A 20725-nucleotide genomic window follows, 5' to 3' on the forward strand; every position below is an offset into this window, starting at 1 on the left:
AGGCCGTCTTGGATGCGTAATCAGCCGAACGGCACTCTGAATATCAAATCTTAGTGCTTCAAGCTCAACTTAGGCCCTCGAGATAAAATCGGATGGTGATGACCCAAACTTCAAAGATGATCATGTCGACAATATGGAACTTCTTCATATAGAGCACTTGTTCATTTGAGGCCATATTAATAATGTTTTCTTCCGTGCCAAAATTTGATTGTCAACAGTGTTGTACATGAAAAAGAGGCAGGGCCAGGAGGATACTAGGATATGTATTTATAGGGGGACAAGGACAAAAATAAGAGGTGGAGAAGGATGAGATATGTATTTATAGGAGGACAAGAGGCATAGGTGCGGACATGAAGTTTCTGCTCGTGAGCTCATATGCCCCTATGCTAGAAGACTGTCGTCGAGAATTAAGTGAGTTTAGGAAAGCTTGTGTCGAGCTTTGTAATAGGGAATCTAACGTAGTATTACATGTGGTAGCTAGTTGGGGTCGTGAAAACCAGCTTTCGGCTTGGTTAGATTCACCCCCAGAGTTTATCGTTAAATTTCTTGCAAACAATGTAGTCGTGACTTGAGTTTAATAAAAGTAACTGGATGGTCATTCCGTCAAAAAATCATAAAAAAGAGTAAACAAATTCAAAAATACTGGTAAACATTTTTTTTCGGGGAGGTGGGGGGGGGGGCAAACATTGAAGAATTCTGAATATACATGCAAATTTTCATGAAGAAATAACATTCCAGAAATGCTTTCCTAAGAAAAAGAAAATTGATGCTCCAAAAGGTCTGTTTCTTGGAGCATCAATTTTGGGTTTTTTTACGAAGCATTTAAAATGTTTTTTTTCATAAAAACTTGCAAGCATATTAAGAATTCTTTAATGTTTATTAAAAAATCAGATTTTCTGTAAAAAAATAATTATTTTTATTTTCAATTCACTAGGGTGCATATGAGCTCCCGAGTAGAATAGTACTTCAACATAGGTGCTTGTTATGCATGAAAAAAACCACGCGCTGGCGTGCAAGACCTCTTAATTGGCGCCTTCTGTGCCCAAATAAGTAGGCAGCGCTCACGCGCGCCATAGCGAGCCGCTGCCCAGCAGGGATTTCGTTCCCTAACTCGCTCATCGCCTTACTTTTTCTTAAACACCACCTCATATATTAATTAACCAAAGAACGTGTTTCAATCATTCATTACAGAGTTCATCACGTAGGACGGTACATCATTAACAAGAATCCCGTCCACTCTATTATCAAAACTAAACTTAGCTATTAGATGGGCCACCTCATTAGTCGAATGCCTAATTTTTGACACTCTGAAGCTATCCATTAGCTTAGAAATACTCCATGCTTCCTTCTTCAGATCATGCAGAGCTGATCTATCATCAAATTCGTTTGGAAACATCGCCGCAATAAAAGCGCAGTCAGTCTCTAAAATTATAGGAGAATGAAGTGTCATATCTATATAGAGACCACCAATGCAAACTCGGAGGTCCGCTTCCTCCATGCTACTACACCTCCCAATGTAGTCCCATGAAGATATCATCGCCCTATTTGTGTTTTTGTTATAGGGATTTGCTTTGATATGTTGATATGATTGACCAGTTGACCATTGACTCGACCAATTGAGTGTTGACTCGGCTGTTGACCCTTGGAAAAGTTCATGAATTTAAAAGGTTTGCAGATTTAAAAATAAAGTTCATGAACATGCAAAAAGTTTGCAAATTCAAAAAAAGTTTGCGAAACTAAAAAAAGGGCATGCATTCGAAAAAGTTCACTAATACAAGAAGAGTTTGTGAATTCAAAAAAAAAGTATGTTCGCGAAGTCAACAAAATTTCACAACTCCAAAAAAATTCATGAAAAGTTCAAAAAAATGAAAAGAGTTCTTAAGGTAGAAAAAAAGGAAATGGAATTTGGGGAAAAAGTTCATTAAGTTGAGAAAAGTTCATGAAGTTGAGAAAAATTCACGAATTTGAAACAAGTTCAAAACTTGGAAAAGATCACAACTAGAAAAAAAAAGTGCACAAAAATGGAAAACAAATCATGAACTTGGAAAAATTCCGTGGATTCATAAAATGTTCGCACTTGTTTTCTAAAAATTCACAAATTGAAGTTCACAATAATTGAAAAAATTCACAAAATTGGAAAAGGGTTCACGAAATCAAAAAAAACATCAATTCATGAAAAGTTCACAAATTTTCAAGAGAAATTCATAAATTTGAAAAATACCATGAAATTTGAAAAAAGAAAGTTCACACATTTGAAAGAATGTAAAAAATAAAAATAAAACAAAATGGAATAAAAATCGAAAAGGAATAACGTGTAAACCAAGGAAAAACCCGCTATGGAAGAAACAAGAAAAACTTCCGAGAAACTAAAATACCTACAAAACCAGTGAAAAACACCTATAAATGACGCTTAAGGCGCCAAATATGAATTGGGGGTGGCGTGCTGCCTTCGAACTGTAGGTAAAACACCGAAATCACTAATTGAGTCGTACTTTTTTCAAGATCACTTTCACTTTCTCAAGTGCCAGAGTTTTCCTTCTTTTTAATCCGTTTATTCAAAACGTTTTCTTTCTTAAACCACGGGTCCGAAATTAAACCGTTTTCACTGTTGGATTTCTCGCATCGAGATCTTCGAAACTAGATCTCATGTTGACAGGTTTTGACGAAGGACCAAAAAACTGCCTCTTATAGAAGGAAAGAATAGAAAAAGCGTTTTTTCTGTTTCCAAGAGGCACGGTCATGCCTCTCATAGAAGCAAAACCGTGTCTCTCATAGAAAAAAAAAATATATTTTTTTTCGTTTTCAGTAGGCATGGCCATGCCTCTCGTGGAATAAAAAATGTGCCTCACACGAAAGGGAAAAAGATAAAACTTGTTTTTTTTTTATTTCCGAGAGGTACGACCATGCCTCTCACGAAAGCAAAACCGTACCTGTCATGGAAGGAAAATAACCGTGTTTTTCCCGTGACCGAGAGGCACTCACGGAAGCAAAATTGTGCATCTTGTGAAAGGAAAAAATAAAACACGTATTTTTTCATTTCCGAGAGGCACGGCCGTGCCTCTCGTGAAAGCAAATCCATGCTCTTTGCGGAAGTAAAACCGTATCTCTCATGAAAGAAAAAATGCGTTTTTTCATGAAAAATAAAAAATTCTCTAAAAGCTAAGAAAGGCCGGTGAAAAACCAAAAAACCGAAAAACCCCAGAGAAACATCTAAAATGCTGAAAACGTGTGTGAAAAATGAAAAAAAAATAGATCCAAAACACAACATGTGACGGCGACAGAGAGCGCGCCACTTGGCGTGCTCTTAGTCCACCCCTAAGTGATCGTAGGAGGCTTCCGGAGAAGCGCTTGTTGATCAGTTGCTGTCGTAAAAGACTCGTACAAGAAGGTAAAGGTGCTGTCTAGACTCTAGGTCCATGTGATGGCCCAAAATACTCGAAAAAAAACGCATACAGTGGTCGGTTTAATGGGCTTGGACTACTGTGCTGCGCTGATTCAGCGCACCGAGCGCGGAACAAGAATTGGGTTGTACTGGACCTGTATACTGTGCAGCCTACTGGAATAGTAAACTCCGGCTTTAATAAACAGCTCATCAGGAAGTAATTTGGCTAAATAAAATACCAAACAATCTCCTAAAATACTAGGAACACACACTAAAATATTACTACAAATATAGAGCATAGTGAACATTGTTTCCAGCTCAAATATGAAATAAAATAGACATAAATTTTGATAAAATTTATTTTGGGCCTTATAACTATTCCCTATTTTTTCTTCAAAATTACATTGAATAACAAAATTATATTTAAAATACTTCCCAATTCTCTTTCTATTGGAGGGGTCATATTGCCTTCTCTCATTTGATTTACGTTTTGAGTTGGATTTATTTTAAATACTAAACTCTAAATAAAACCCAATTACATATCAAAAATGGATATTTGGGAAGATATTTTCATGCCTCTCAATTTAAATATTTACTTAATTATAAAAGTTTCAAATCGTTGTCAAGACTATATAACACCAAGCAATACAAGCAAAATTTAATTTAATCTTGTTTAAATAATTAACATTCGCAATAAGGACGATAAGAAAACCGCGCGGCCACCCTGGGATTCATCAAACGGTCTCTGCACGATTTCATTCCTAGCACGCTCCTCATGGAGTAGAAACTGTAGATTACAAGACTCCATACACAAGACCTCTCTGTCATCCTCGCCACCCTGCAAGGAGAGAAGCGAGCATCCTAAAAGAATAGGTGCAAAGATGATAGGAAACAAGCATTCATTCGCTCAAATCAAAGCTTACAAACGCACGACAATGTCAAAATTAATAGCTAGGTGGCCTAGAGGCTGGGAGCGTCGGGAGGGGGTGTGAGCGGCGTTGATGTTGTGACGACTATTGGACCGGAGACCGGGAGCTGCAAGGCTGCAAGCCCCACGGCTGTCGTCATGGTCTCACTAGTGCTTGCCGCTATCCGGGTTGCTGGCCCTGATGATGTGCTTGTCTGTGCCATCATCATGAGTTGCTTGAGGGCGATGGCCTGTGGGGCTTCCTCCTCATCCGACGCTATTGCGAAGGCGGGATGGTTGTCTTTGATCTCCTCCGTTGATGTGGTGTTGAGGTTGGCCGTGTGTTTCCGGTCTTCATTACTGGTGGCGGGAGGGGCTCCTCGACCTTCGTGTCCGAGATGGAGATTATGGCCATGTTTGGATCCATAGGTTAGAGTTAGTTTGGGTTAGTTTGGACTCAACTAACCCAAAAATATTCAAACAGGAGGGTTAGTTTGGGTTAGATGCATCTAACCCATCCAAAAAAACCAACCCACCCAAGAGGTGATTATTTGGGTTAGTTCTTCTCGGGACCACTAAAAAACACTTTTTTCACTCGCTCTCCCTCCAGCAGATCCCTTCCCACTTCCTCAGCTTCTCGTCCTCTCCCTCCCTCCCTCTCACACCGCCCGTGAAGGCGCCTCACCGTATCCGCGCTCCATCTAACCCTCCCATCCAAACACCTCTTTGGTTAGAGTTAGTTCAAGGTTAGTTTAGAGTTAGAATCTAACTCTAACCTCTGGCTGAGTTAGAGTATCCAAACAAGGCCTATGTCGGCTTCGCTGCTCACCTCATTGGAGAGCGAGATAAGGTCGGCAGTGTCGACGATGCAGTCAAAGACAAAATCGTTGATGATGCGGTCTTGTAGGTTGTAGTTGACGTAGTAGTTGTCCCAGACCATGCCGACGAAGTATGTGGCTAGGCAGGCTGGTGGACCCCTACGAGGTCACCACAGCGCCTTGCCCACGACGCTAAGGCCTTGGCCTCAGGTGCCAGGGTTATTGGTTCTGGATCGTCACCCTCCGAGTCAGAGGCCGAGGTGAGGGTGTCGTGTAGTCCCACGGATCTGACCAATTTTCAATTTCTCAACTGATCTGGTTATGCAGGCATGTGTGGATCACCTGCTGGTACGTGGCTCCAGCGTTTTGGTGCCCAAACAAGCCCTATGAGCCAGAGGTTGGTGGCGAAGTTGCCACTAGGGTCGATGAAGTCACCGATGTGATCTGGTGGATCGGCGGGCCGCACATATGGAGGCCGTCGTGGCTGTTGACGACGAAGGCCATAGCACCGACATAGATCGTGTGGACATGGTGGGCCGATGGGTTAACGTCGACCCGGCCCGTACCATTTGCAGTGAAGGCGAAAGAGACGAAATTAAGCTCTCTCTCTCTCTCTCTCTCTCTCTCCCGATGGTAGGCAGTTGGGAGCCGAAAGAGATCTGATCTGGGATCGGTCTCCAGCTGACACGGCCGTGCCTGATGCACCAACTGGCAGTGCATAATCCGGTCAGTACCCTTGGTAGGGTTGCTAACATGCCCAAAAGTACTAGATCAGAGGTCGCACATGGGTTTTATCTCGGTTCAGGCCTTTAGTGAGGAGTAACACCCTACATCCCGCTTGTTGTTATTATTCATGGTGGGTATGCCTCATGTGAGGGATTACAAGTGCTACCAAGAGTCTAGTCTACGAGAGTAGATGAGAATGAGAGCCCCGTAGCCTCCACCTTATATGCACAGTGAGGGCTAGGGTTTTACAGGAGGGAGATTCGATCTAGCTCGCTACAAGGATGGCTTGCGTACTAAGATGATCTGTTGGTGTATATATGTTGCTCCAGGCTCCTCGTGGCTGTTAGAAGAAACATGGTGGACCTTGTCGGCCCCTTGGTAGGCATGTTGCCGGGCTCCCTGTGAAGAACAAATCCCCGGTGTGTTACACCGTCACTATTGTTGTACTAGAGATATTTACATGTTATTCATGGATGAACTATGCTATTTTTTATAATTACTTTGAATGTTGCTGGATGATTTAGTTAAACAGACGAAATATCATCTGTTTTATGTCAATTATGTCCAAACTTTGCTAAATTCCGTCGTGTTTGACGACATTCATCCATTGTTAAAATCTCATTTGAAATATATGCGTACATGGTTGAATGGCGGGCTCCCACATCACTTCCGCGGACTGGTCTCACCGATTTACGGACTGATATGGTGTCTGATGTGGATTCAATGTCAGAGATACCTTTATAAACCATCGTAGGACTCTAAACATTCGCTACAAAGAACGCAAAAGTAAAAGTACAACAATGCTAGGAGTTGTTGGGTCTTCTTTGGTTATTCGTTGGCAGTTGTTTTCTTTCTTTTCTTTTGTTGTTGTTATGGTGTTTCGGTCTAATTGTTTTTATAAATTAGGTCACCCTATATATTTTGGGAACGTTGGCAGAAGAGTTGTCAAATTCATTGATCCGAAGAAGGTATTATAAGGACATCCTCAAAGGCGGAATGCATCGCATAAAGGTGAGTGCCAAAAAGAAGAAAGGAAAACAAGGATGCTCAGTTTATTATGGAAAACCAGGCAAAAACCATAGCATTGCCTAGATGGACTAGATCTAAAGCACCACAATACATACAAAAACGTTGGAAGGCGAAACCCCACAACACACCCGGTTGCACACTCGAGCACCTTTGCTGCTACCAGAGTGCATACCAACAACTGTCACATTGTACTGGACTGCCACGAGCATATCCACAAGCCTCAATGACACCGAAGAGGAACGATAAGTACGAAAAAGGGAAAACCTATGCCGCTCCGATTCCACGAGACTAGTTGACATAGCTCACCCGACCTACTTGTATGTGAAGGGTTCTCCTATTGCTCTCACCGCCAACCAAACAACCGGCTCCAAATAGAAGCACCACTAATGACTCCACGCTCATCCTAACAATTACTGCTCCAGATCCACTGCACCACCACCAACTAAATGCTCCATCACCAGACTTGGCTCCAAAGAAAAACATGGATCAAGGAGGTGTCGGACCCCCTCGATGGCGCCTCCAACAAGAAAAATCACACCCGAGAGCATCATTCGCCATCAGCCCAGACCGAAGTCGAGCATGACTTTCATTGGGGGAAGCGAGCACCTATGCCAAGGATGACATCTCCAACACACCACCACCAGACCGGAGGTGTGACGCCCCCGATTCAATCATACACTAATCACACACACAAATATGTACGATCAAGATCGGGGACTCACGAGAAGATATCACAACACAACTCTAAACCCAAATAAATTCATACAGGCTTTATATTACAAGCCGGGGGCCTCGAGGGCTCGAATACATCAGCTCGAATACAAATGAGTCAGTGGAAGCAACAATATCTGAGTACAGACATAAGTTAAACAAGTTTGCTTTAAGAAGGCTAGCACAAAAGTATCTACGATCGAAAAGGCAAGGCCTCCTACCTGGGAGCCTCCTAACTACTCCTGGTCGCCAGCGGTCTCCACATAGTAGTAGGCTCCGTCGGGGTAGTAGTAGTCATCGGTGGTGGCATCTGACTCATGGACTTCGCCATCTGATCGCAACAATCGGGTATAGGGGAAAAGAGGTAGCAAAGCAACCGCGAATACTCATCCAAAGTACTCACAAGACTTACATCAGATCTAAGCTAAGTATGCATAAATATCAAAGGAAAGGGTTGTATCTGTGGACTGGACTGCAGTTTACCAGAAGAGAAGGGAAAGCCTAGCCTATCAAAGACTAGCATCTTGCGGCATTAGAAGAGTGTAGATTAGCATAATATAAAGTAATAGTATGTTGTAGTAACCACGCCTAGAGATTCTTCCTCGACTCCCGGCAGAAGGCAATCTCGGAGCCACATATCCATTTCATGCCTCAGCATCCAATTCTAGTTTTAAAGATCAGGATACAACTCTAAGTCGTCCTGTTACCATGGACACAGCTATTCGAATAGATTAACTTCCCTGCATGGGTGCACCACATTACCCAACACGCTCGATCACTCTGGCCGGACACACTTTCCTGTGTCATGCCCGGCCTCGGAAGATCAACACGTCGTAGCCCTATCTAGGCTCAACAAAGAGGCCAGCACATCAGTCTACATCCTAAGCATGCAGGGGTCTTGGGCCCATCGCCCTTTGCACTGTTGCACATTGAGTGGGTGGCCTATGTCGTCCTGGCAACCTCCCTATATAAGGCAGGTGCTTACGCAGGCCACCCGGGCGCGCGCCGCTCAGTCGGTGACTTTTGAAGAGCTTCGGCTGATACATACGATGCCGAGTGCCCATATATGTTCCCTTGTGGTGGTTAGTGCGTATAGGTCAGTGGCCAACTCAGATCAAATACCCAAATTGTTGGTGTCTTGGGAGCGCGCGGTAAAGAGCAGAGACTCACGATCATGTGACCTCGTCGCCCCGTCTCGTGGACTTACGGCAAGGGACCGGAATGCCTGGCCGTTCCACGTAGAGATCTCGCGGGTACCCTCCAGGTCAACCCGACTGCACATCAACTCGTGGTACCCTCATGGTCAACCCGACTCGCAAGAGACTGTCACGAACTCAGGTCCACCTCTACCGGGGTGGTACCGCCTGTCCCTCCAGTTCTATAGTAACAGTAAAACTCACGGGTGCCCCTCGGGGCCGACCCGTCTTTAACATGGTCATGTGGTAAAGTCAAAGTAACCGTGTGTCCATAACATCAAGGGGGAAACCCGAGGAATCACCCTTGATGGATTCCCACTCAATATAACCATCAAGGTGAACTTAGAGGAATCACCCTCGAGGCTTCACTCTTGATGTGTTGCGCGAAAGGGTCGTTATCGGGAGTGGTGAAGAAGGAATCACCCTCCGTAGACCACGACCGATTAACTACACTACAAAGATCTCGTCAAAAGTGCTATACGAGGTATCACCCTCGATACTCGATAGTAACCCTATAGTGTCACACAACTAAGGGGGTGTGATGTGATGTGTCGGGCTCTGGACATCGATCATGTTGATCAAGTCATTGAACATAAAGCAGGGGCAACTGGGACAAGGTGAGGGGTCACTGGTGGATCACTGACCAACCTATACTAAGCAGTTCAGGATAAGCAGGTAAGGTAACAATTGCAGGTTACAAAATCAGGCTATGCATCAGAATAGGATCATACAAAAGCAGTAGTGGTTCTAATGCAAGCATAAGAGAGAATGGAAATGAGCGATATCGAAATGATCAGGGGGGTTTGCTTGCCTGGAAGCTCTGCAGACAGATACAAACCCTCGGCGGTGAAGTAGTCTATCACCGGATCAACAGCGGTCTCGGGGTCTACCAGAGAATAAGTAACGGAGGCGGAACACAATAAATAACAGAGCAATCAATAGCATCACAAAGCAATACATGGCAATATGTTGTGCTAGGGGTGACGTATCGCAGTGCTACATGTTACAGACGGAGCGAGAAAACATCTGGGAATGTTTTCCTGGCTTTAGGCAGTTTTCAAATAGATGAAACATAGGGGAAGGTCCATGTTTGCAGTGTTAGAGGCATGTGGCAGGTATGTGGATGACATATTTGGATTCGTCTTATTTCTCTAGTAATTTTCATATATAAAATATTTTCATCCGAATTACGGTTTATATTCTATTAATTTTTGTAAGTTTTAATGTTTTTAAATTACTATAATAGTCTCTCCCTATATATATAATATATATCTCCCATAGTTGCCATGTTTTCGGTATGGTGGCTGAAAAAAAAGGGTACAACGAGGGTCGGTGGCTGAAAACAATAGGGTACAACGAGGGTATACATCTCTCGAATGGTTTTTTTATAGCGGGGACGTGAGCCAATCCGTTTGGGTACGATGAACCCGGTACGGTACCATGGGTCGAGGAACGCAGTTCCTGAAGAACGAAGACTCCCTGACGGTCAGAATTCCTTGCTGTTAATGGATCCCTTGCAACTAATGGACTTGAGGAAGAACGAGGAGTCCTTGAGAATAGAAACGACGGCGTGAGTAAATTATGCCTCGCGTCTGTTGGATTCTCGAACCTGAATCGAGGAGCAGGCTGCGGGGATGCCGAATCTTCATCGAATCGTACCGAATCCGACCTCGCTCCCGAATCCGATTCCGGGTCAACGAATCGGGATCGAGGGACGGCCTACCGTTCCCCGTTTCCGGCTACTATGATCTCTCCCTGATAATAAAGCACGGATCGATTCCGTGGGTTCACCGTCACATATTTTGGCAAAAGAGTCCTTCTATATTTTCTGGTAATCTATATATCTACTAACCCACGGGCAAAATTTCCCCTCCCTACGGACCTGAGTTGGAGTCAAACTACACCTCCCAGTTGCCTTCCCAACCCCTTCAATAAATATCAATTTGAGAGGCGGAGGAGAAGCAGACAAGAAGGCTTGCCACGGACCTCCACTCGTGCTGCCAGGAGCTTCCGTGGGTCAAGTTGCTACCGTCCCAAGATCCCCTATTGTGCCGCTGCTCCGTTCCACACCGCCCGATCGACGCCGCCGATGCCGTGTGGTGCTGCGATCACCCCGTTCAATACGAAGAATCGATGATGCTGATAAGTCGTATGATCGATTTCCCCTTGATTTCCTCAACCAGAAAAAGATCGAGATAACTCCGCTCCAGTCATCCGACCACGTCGACTTGCCGCAGTGCACGCCGACTGGGAGATGGGAGAACGCTCTCCAGCATTGGGTGTTCCGCGGCACATCCCAGCGGCTGGGGAATGGGAGCGCACTCTCCTCCAGGGCATCCCAAACAGTGTCTTGGTTAGCGAGGGCCGCTGCTTCTTATCCGTGTTGCCGATCTGACTGCTCCACAAGCCCCTACTTCAGCGAAGATGCAGAGGCAGACGAGGTCGACGCGGGAGAAAAAGTCGTCAGGGGAGGCGGCGCTGCAGGGAGAGGAAGTCGAAGGACATGGCTGGGCTGTGAGAGGTCACGCCAAGGGAGATCAGGGGAAGATGAGCTAACAGGCAGGTCAGAGAACCGGAGGAGCGCTCGTGTTTGACCCTGATGCGGGATTGCACAGGCAACAGAGCTGAGGGTGTAGGGAACCAGGTGTCGGTGGCAATGGGGCTGAATGAAAGATGAAATTATTGACCGCTCGTTCTCTACAATTTGGATGAGAGACTACACTATGGTGCTACTACCTGCGGCTTGATTATTATATTTTCTGAAGTTGCGGTGTTGCGGTCGCTTGCTATCATACAAGGTGGGGGAAAGAAAGAGAGGGGGAGATTTTTCAAGATAAAAATATCTTTGTTTTGGGTTGTGCTGTCGGTGCTTGTTTGGTGGTGCTACTAATGCTACAGAAGAGATACTGACTGCTGGCATTAATTATAAGAGTTTCATGGTTGCTGTTTATTGCTACTAGATTGAGTGTTTTGTAAGCATTGTGCGTGAGGTTTGCATGATCAATAACATGTTCAACTGATTTCTGGTATTTATGAACTATATTTTTGGGATGCTTTCTTTTTCATTTTATTTTGTTACGCTAGATTTTCCGTGAAAAAGAAATATTATGAGAGGTGCAACGATTGCTAGAGTATGCCAATTTAGCCAGCTCTCACGTTAATGATTTTATACTTTTTATGTGGAAGTTAGGATTGGATAAAAGGAATACTTAAAGGCACACACATTTTTTCCCTTAGAGGTAAACAACTGGATATATGCTTCTAAAATGACTTAGATGACATAACTATCAAAGAGGCCGAGATAAAAACAATAGTACCTAAGATGCATCTTTGCATAGGTTAAGTCTAGATGTTTATATCGTTACATCTTGGACGGTACAATGAGTTGCTCTAGAAAGTTAAGATGCAAAAGTATGACGATTATCTTGATAGCCTAAAAAATATTGAGTATATTGAGTTTAAATGGAGCCGGCCAATCCTAATTCATGGCAACTGGTCTTTGTTCGCACAGGTTAACGGTAAAAAAGAAAGTCGACAATGCTATCTAATGAGCACGAGGATCCTAAGGGCACATATTTAATCTGCATGCATTAGAATATATATGCTCTGCGAACCAACCTGTGGTTGGATGGTTAGGAGGAAAACAATACTCCAGCTCACAAGGGTACAAGTTCTAGACTTGGCACTTGTATTCGCATTTTCTTAGGTTTATTTCATGTCTTTCGGCAATGTGTATTTAGTGGCAGGAGAAGTTCCCGTTGTCTATGAAGGTTTATGTGACGATTTCGTCAATCTTTAGATGATGTGCCGACTCAGTCTCTCAAAGACGCTCATAAGGAGCATCTTGCGAATTATCTTGATGCCGCTTTAATCTCCTTAATAATGCTTGCATACTACCCACCCGTGCCTTCCTTGGTGTCATTGACCACAACCTTGCACTCTGATGCTATGATCACATGTGGTAGACAAAGATCAAGAGCAAGAGAAAGGGCGTCATGGAACGTCAACGCTTCCAAGGTTGCCGGATCTAAGACCCCCAAGAATTTCAATGCCGAGAATCCTAAATACGTGTCTACATCATCATTGCAAGAATATAGTATTAGCCTTCACACCCGTATGGGATGGGTTGGAGACCATGCCACGCTTCAGCCACTCCCTCTGGCTCAAGGAGCGGGCGGGGCAGGGCAGCATTGAAGCAAGCTAATAAACCTTCATATTTTGTTCACCTGTTAAATAGCCCTATCTTACTTTCTTAACTACATAAATTTATATATGACATTGGTTGACGTATTAACAAGTCTTCTTGTGAATTGATAAGCAGAGACTGGTGCACGGATCTAAATTATTTGGGAAACGAAGAAACTGTACTCTCGAATGGGAGAAAGGCCCGAATAAATTGGAGACATAAGGGGAGATGATGAACATAAAAATAGTATGCATGTTTTCTCCCGTTGCAACGCACAGGCATTTGTGCTAGTATCTCTCCCTAATAATAAAGCACGGGTTGACTCACCATCACAATGCGCTTTTTCCCGTGATTTTATGCTTTCATTTTGAATTTTATAACATATTCGAGGTGGTACTAAATTTTGTCTCTGCAACTCGATTGACCGGTATGTTCTCGTTTAGCTGGGCTGCGATCCAGTTGGGCCTTGGCCCGTCTCTCCATTCTAACCGCTACGTCTCTATGTTTCGTTAAAAAAAGTACGTTTTATCCAACCGCTCAGCAGACAAGTGAAGGGCGGAGCTGTGGCAGAAGAGGCGGCGCGACGGAGCAGAAGGGGCGGCGCGACGGAGCAGGAGAAGATGGCCGAGAAGATGTTCAGGTGCGGCGCGGCAGGCGGAGAAGAGTTTTGGTGATGAGCTTGTGGCCGCGCTGGACCAGCTGCTGCAGCCCCCCTGCGCCATCGCCGTGGGTCGCCTGCTTTCTGCTGCTCCGGTGCCGGCACCTGTCCCTGTGCGGTGTCGTGCTCAGGAATTTCGCGAAGAAGGCGGTTTCCGTTCTTGCGCGCGAGAAGGGCGCCGGACCTCGTTGGCGCTGCGAAGGGGGCACAACTCAGTTTGGGTACGCCGTCGGCCAGCGCCGGCGGCGAGCATGCTCCACTTTGACCTGTCCGCCACAGCCAGTCCTCTCCCGCCTCCCCCGACGTAACCTTCTCAACCTCTGCATCTGCTCCCGTGTATGATTTGGATGGAATTGCAGTCTCCTTGTCCAACACAAATCGATTTGGATGGATTGCAGTCCGTGTCCTTGTCCAACGCAAATCAATGGAGCTGCCGACTCGGATTGTTGTTGGCTTCTATAAGAAGGGAGGGTCCTCGGCTCGAATCTCCATCAGGTCAATTTTGGACGAAGCATCCAATGTCGACACCGAGTTCGCTGCAGGAAGAAGCGCCGAGTTCGCCGGAGGTAGAAGAAGCGTCGAGTTCGCCAAAGGTAGAAGAACAGTCGTCGAGCTATCCAATGTCGCCTGCGTCGGCTACAGCAGAGGTATGTATCCCCTTGACCCCTGTTTTGAGTTATTTTTCTGTCCCTTGTTTCTCTGTGTACCTTCTAATATGGAGTTCAGAGGTAAAGATATTGTTGCGAAGTACGTCAGTTTAGATATTGTTGCCTTCTTGTGATTGTAGACACCCATGTTGTGTGGTTGGTCTGTTGAACGAAGCGCTGGAACTGTCAGCAATTCCTTCAGATAGTGTTGTTCTCTGAACAGAGAAAACAAAATTGGAACAGCTGTTGCGGTGGTTCTCATCTGGCCTTAGTTCCAGGTAGCAATAACAAGCTTTGCTTCCTAATTACCTCTGCTCCTAGCTAGCTAAAATTGCAACTGATACATGTATAGGTATACTAGCATATGTTGTGTCAGGTTAAAAGTCCCGAGAGATTTTGAACTACCGGTGGAGTGGAGATGGTGATTTGTAGTTCCACATTCTGTGCTAATACTTCGATGGATTGTCTGGTGATAAGCCAAGTGTGTCTCAAAATCTTTTTCCCTCTGTACAATTCTCTGTCTGCGCTCCTCCTTACGGATCTGAGGTGAAAACAAAGCTGCAGGTAGAGAAAGCAAAGCATAATGATAGGTAGCTTCATGGTGTTTGTCTTATATTCAAACTGCATTTAGCTTCTAAGAATATGATATAATACATCAGAAAATAGTACAACATGCAGGCATCTCAAAATTCCACTCCAGATGAAACACTTATTCCACTGAAAAAACACTCGCTCCAAATAACTTTACCATGGAATTGTTTGATCTATCCTTTGATGCGTCGGTTCTGATTCTGTTGCAATTGAATTTATGTTGAGATCGCGGAAGAATATTGTTCTACTTACGGAAGAATATTGTTCTACTTACGGTGATTAGAAGTTGGGTCCCAGGATATGAGCACGAAAGGAAAGAAACCAAAAGAAGAAATAAATTTTGATTGCGCTATTATGAGCAGGAAGTTTGAAACATAAATTCCGTTCGAGCGCACAAGGCAAGGAATTAAAGGGAAAAAAGTCTGGGTAAATGTCAACATATGTGTAGATAGATTCAATTCTACATGCAGGACCATGTGAGGCTATCCCCTGCACAAGGAGCGGCACTTTGCATTTCATAGGATTCAGATTTCAATAGACTATATAGGAGCAGATGGGGGCTTGGCGGAAAATGGGTGCATATCATGATAAACATTAAATTAAATAAACAATATTGTTGAACCTATGCTCGAGTAATATCAGATGTGCCTTGCTTGTACATGATCAAATGGAATTCGGCGGAAGTAAAGAATTTGTGCGTTGGTCACTTGAGCAACAATACGCATGAGACATAGGCCATTTTTTAGGCCACTTGCAAATCTGGCATTAACTAATTCCAGTGTAGATTATCAATGATTGCTCAGAACAGAAGATATGTTTTTTCATAAATTTAAGCGTATGTGTGTGTGTGTTCATTTTCGAAATTAAGGCTTACCAATATGACATATAGATGTAAGAAAATGATTGATTACTTTTTCTCCTTCTGTATAGATGATACCAAGCAATTGACTGAATTTATATCGGAAGGCGACTAATGTAACCATCTCAATCTTTTTGGATTAATGAGGGTGCAGAAATTGATGCAGTTTAATTTAAAGTAGGCTGATATATTGTAGTTTTATCCACAGTTATAAGAGTTTTGTTACCTTCGTGTTTTTGATCGAAGATTAAGATGTCGGTGTTATATGCATTTTCTATTTAGCTAAAGATGTTTTAGTAAAATTTGTACGAAATTCATACTTGTCATCAAGTTTGCCAATAGAATAATGTCTATGTCTTTATTACCACGTTGCAACGCACGGGCATTTGTGCTAGTCTATCCCTAATAATAAAGCACAGATTGACTCCGTGGGTTCACCGTCACAATACGCTTCTTCCCGTAAATTTCCGCTTTCAGTTTTTTCGTTCATATTATCCGAGGTGGTACTATTCATGTGCTTTTTAGTAAGTGAACCCCGCTATTAATTTGCTTTTTAGTAATTGGGCTGAATTCCGTCCGACTGTCCTGCGTGGGCCAACCTGGGCCTTATTGGGGAGCAGCCAAAAATTAGGCGCATTCTGCGGCAGACTGGAGGGGCTTCGCACATGGGGTGCTTCGTTTGGGCCGGCCCACGAAGGAGCAGCTACCCGCGTGCGCTAGCCATTGCACCACTAAACGCAAAAAACAGAGGGCGGCTGGAGAATCGAACTCCAAACCTCCCATTTAGTACCCACACGCACTAGCCATTGCACCATTAAATGTTATTTGCAAATGTTGAGCAGCAAACACTATAAGAACATAATCCACGACAGATCTAAACGTTTTTAGAAGTTCGAATGCAGTTCATTCTTTTCTTTGCAGAAAAAACGCAGTTTATTTTCAAAACGTGTATCTTTTTTTGAACGCGGACTATTCCAAAAATAGCGAATAATTATTTTAAAATGTTGAACATTTTTTGACCTGTGAACAAATTTTTGAAAAACAGCAAATCCTTTTTGTAATGATGAACAAATTTTGAAAAACAAGAACATTTCATAAAATTTAGACGAAAAAAGGAAAAGGCGAACATTTTTTGAAACTTGGAACAAAATTAGAAGAAAGCGAACATATTTTTGGATCAGGGAACAATTTTTGAGAAAGGGAACATTTTTTGTAACTCTGAACAAAATTTGGCAATCGAACATTATTTTGAATTGTGAACATTTTTTCAAAAAGCAAACAAGATTTGAAACTCAAACATTTTTTGAATTCATTTAAATATGATTTCAAATGTGATTTTTTTTGAAAATCTGAACATATTTTGAAAATGTGAGCAAGTTTTGGAACTCGAACATTTTTTGAATTAATGGAAACAACGTTTGAAAATGTGAACAAAATTTCAAAAATGCGAAAAAGTTTTGAAACTCGAACATTTTTTAAATTAATAGAAACAAAATTTCAAAACGTGAACAAAAATTTGAAAATCTGAACATTTTTTAAAATGCGAACAAAATTTGAAACTCGAACATTTTTTGTATTAATAGAACAAGTTTCCTATATGTGAACAAATTTTTGAAAATCTGAACATTTTTTATTTTTTATCATTTATTGAATAACATGATCAAAATTCAATTTTTCCGAACATTATTTGAAATTTTGTACTAAATTTGAAATTCCAAACAAATTATGAAATTCTGAATTTATTTAAAATTGAAAACTGAAAAGGAAACGAAGAAGAACAGAAAAAGGAAAAAACGAAACAGAAAAAAAATGAAAAACGAAACGAAACGAAAACAAAAAAGAAATGAAAGAACCGGTTTAGGAACCTTCTAGAAGATTCCTCAAACCGGAAAAGACCGGCTGGAACCTCCTACTAGAAGCTTCCCGAAACAGGGAACGAAGAACACATGAACGGGCCGGGCCATCGCAACGCTAGATCGCGACCTCCTGTGCGAAAGGTCGACATCTTGACGCAGAATGCGTCATATAGGATTTTCCGGGAGCGAAGTCCGCAACCAATAGAGCCAGCATGCCTGTCTGTTGAAAAACAAGGCTCTTTACCTAATAGCATGTAATTAAGAGAATAATTAATGCAGGGAGGAATGTGTTTTGTGCATGGCTGGGGAAATTAAGAGGAATTGATCCCTAAGTAGTAAAAGGGATTGGTTTGGTGAAAGTCGGCCGTTTGGATTTGTGTCTCTGATGTGTTACCATGAAAGCATCACCACAGGGATCGCAGCTGCCAGGACATGCATGTACATGACCAGTAGCGACCGGTGACCGACGTCCCCGTAGCGAGGTTCGCCGCGTATGGGCGGGATGAGGATTAGATTGGTATTCTTGATTTTGTTTATGGCAGTGAAATAGGGATGTCCAAAGAGAGAAGAAGAGGGATGCTCGTGCTTTGCATGGCTCTATGTAATTAGAGATTTACTGACGAAAGAAGAAAGCGTGGGGCCCCACATTGGGACGACCGTAGGAGAGCCAAAATAGCATTTGGCGCATTATAAAAGAACGGAAATATAAGAATGGCTTTTTTGCAACCAAATTTACATTTTTTTTTCGAAAAATTATCTGATTGATCGAACCTCATTGCTGCAACCAGAATAGTACATGACACTGCAAGTGTGGTCGATGTTGCTGCAAGCGGGACGCGGCGCACCTAGGCCGAACGACCTATATATGCATCTAGCGGAAGCACGCCAATGCAACACCAGTTGCCGGCTTGCCGCTATTATTTTTCATTAGAAAAGTTGGACTGCCATGTTGCAAAGCCGACTATGCATACCCTACAAGGATGGTTGGTGGTATTTTAAGTCGGAAGGACGAGCCGACTATACATACCCTACAAGGACGGCTGGTGGTATTTTAAGTCAGAAGGACGATTGTCGCAAAGCTGATCACATGAACACGGTAAGAACGACGAACATTAATGTAAAGTCAGACGTATATCGTTGCGAGGTCAATCTATGTTATAGCAAATTGTATGTCGTTCAATGCTATCATATCATGCATGTGGATATTTTGATGAACACGTCAATTTTCTCTCCCTTTGCAACGCACGGGCCTTTTTGCTAGTCTATCCCTAATAATAAAGCACGGGTTGACTCCGTGGGTTCACCGTCACAATACGCTTTCTTCATATGAATTTACGCTTTTAGTTTAAATTTAAAGCATATATATGTGAGGTGGTACTAAAGCGTTGATAGATTTCGCTCGGATCGTTCGGCACCAAGAAAACGAACGAAACAACACATCGAGAAAAGGCCAAGCGAAGAAACAGCCCATATCAACCGGGGAGCCTCTCCACCGTCATGTTCCACATGGGCACGCAGTTGAACTGGTACTTGACTCTGGTGGACGCTGAGAAGCCGAAGTAGGCCCGCTTGCTGAGGAGCACTGCCGAGAGGTCCAACGGCGCGTCGAGCAAGGCCACGCCGTGCCTGCTCCGGTTCTTGGCGACGTACGCCCGCGCGCGCCGCGACGCATCGTCGTAGTTGACCCAGACCATGTAGAAGTCGTCGTTGACCGTGGTGTCGATGGGGGCGAGCTGGATGCCGAAGGGCGTGAGCGAGGCGGCGTGGGTGGAGCGGACGCCGTTCACGTGTGGCCGACGTGGTTGTCGTCGAGGTCATAGGGCTGCTTCATCGTGTCCAGCTCCACGGCCGCGAACCCGTTGGCGGGGTTGTCGTCCATGGACGCGTTGGTGAGGCCCAGGTACCCGCCGTGGCTGCCGGGGGCAGGCCGCCGCCACTGGACGCGACGACGAGCGTGAGGCCTTCGCCCTTGCTTGTCGCGTTGGTGCGGTAGAGGTTGATCCGGAACACGGTGGAGAAGGAGGCGACGTACCAGCCGCCGGCGGGTTCAGAGGCCCACAAGACGAACGGGGAGGAGAGGAAGACGTTGTCGGTCTGGTTGACGAGAAAGTTGTCGGGCCCGCTGGCGCTGTTGCTGTCCGAGGTGATCTGGAGCGTGTTCTGGGTGACGCTGGAGTTGCTGGCGAAGGTCAGGTTGGCGGGAAGCAACACCAGCACCATGACCACCAGGGGTCGCCGTTGCAAACGCCGCCAGGAGCCCAGGACATCTTGCTAGACGCCAGGGAGGAGGACTCCGGAAAGGCTCCCCGGGCTTCCTCTCGCTGGAGGCAAAGCCAGGCAGCTGCCGGCCTTCTGTTTCACTCTCTGCTGCATCTTGTTCTGGCTGGCGATGGTCGTCATCGGTGTGACCGTGCTCACCGTGTACCTCATCTACCGCTCGCAGCCGCCGAAGCTCCGGTGACGGATGCGTCCCTGAGCGCCGGGTACGTGGACGAGCTGACCGTCCCCGGCGCCCCGGCCCACGGCCTCACGCTCAACGCCGACCCTCACCGCCCTGGTCGCCATCACACAGCCAGTATCGATCAACGATTTATTGGTTTATCCTAGTTGCGAAAGTTTGATCAGCCCTTCCACTATCGTGCATCCATAGAATAGTCCCACCTCGCTTCATTAGATCAAATCAGTCCAGTTTATATACATGTTGCTTAGCAAACCAACAAGCAAGCTTGGAAACCAAACAAGTAGAGGGCAAAAGAAGGGATTGGTGTGTCCAGATGGCGAGCTCCGGCGGAGGCCGGGTGATGCAGCGAGGCGGGATGGATTTTTGCAGCCTCTAGCTAGCTGAGCTAACATGCTACTGCTGACTCGTGGGATTTTTGCTCCTAATTAAACCTCGACGCACGCATGGCCTATGGCTGATCCGAACATCACATACATGTATGTCATGGCTGATCTGAAACAGAAAAAGCCTGGTCGTCATTCCAATAATCAATCATGGAGCACGCATCAAATTAGCCTCATCAAATCTCACACGTCGGTAGCTCACCTGAAACGGTGTCCAGAAAAAAAGGTTTACCAGAGACGAACCCTGAATTGCATTGGAATAATTTCTTAAATATTGGTTTGTTCTTATCATTTTGTTCCAAACAGTGATTTCAC

At 44.4% G+C, this 20725-nt stretch overlaps 1 protein-coding gene across 1 annotated transcript; it reads left to right on the forward strand.

Annotated features, from left to right (window-relative positions):
- The first annotated feature begins 5227 nt into the window (after positions 1-5227).
- On the forward strand, positions 5228-14712 carry LOC119357869. Its single transcript, XM_037624666.1, has 6 exons — positions 5228-5238; positions 5435-5504; positions 10953-11332; positions 13475-13917; positions 14012-14260; positions 14401-14712. The coding sequence occupies exons 1-6, from the start codon at positions 5228-5230 to the stop codon at positions 14427-14429; spliced, it is 1182 nt and encodes a 393-aa protein (XP_037480563.1). The 3' UTR covers positions 14430-14712.
- Positions 14713-20725: the final 6013 nt, after the last annotated feature.

The sequence above is a fragment of the Triticum dicoccoides genome, chromosome 2A (assembly GCF_002162155.2).
Source record: "Triticum dicoccoides isolate Atlit2015 ecotype Zavitan chromosome 2A, WEW_v2.0, whole genome shotgun sequence".
Taxonomy (NCBI): Eukaryota; Viridiplantae; Streptophyta; class Magnoliopsida; order Poales; family Poaceae; genus Triticum; species Triticum dicoccoides.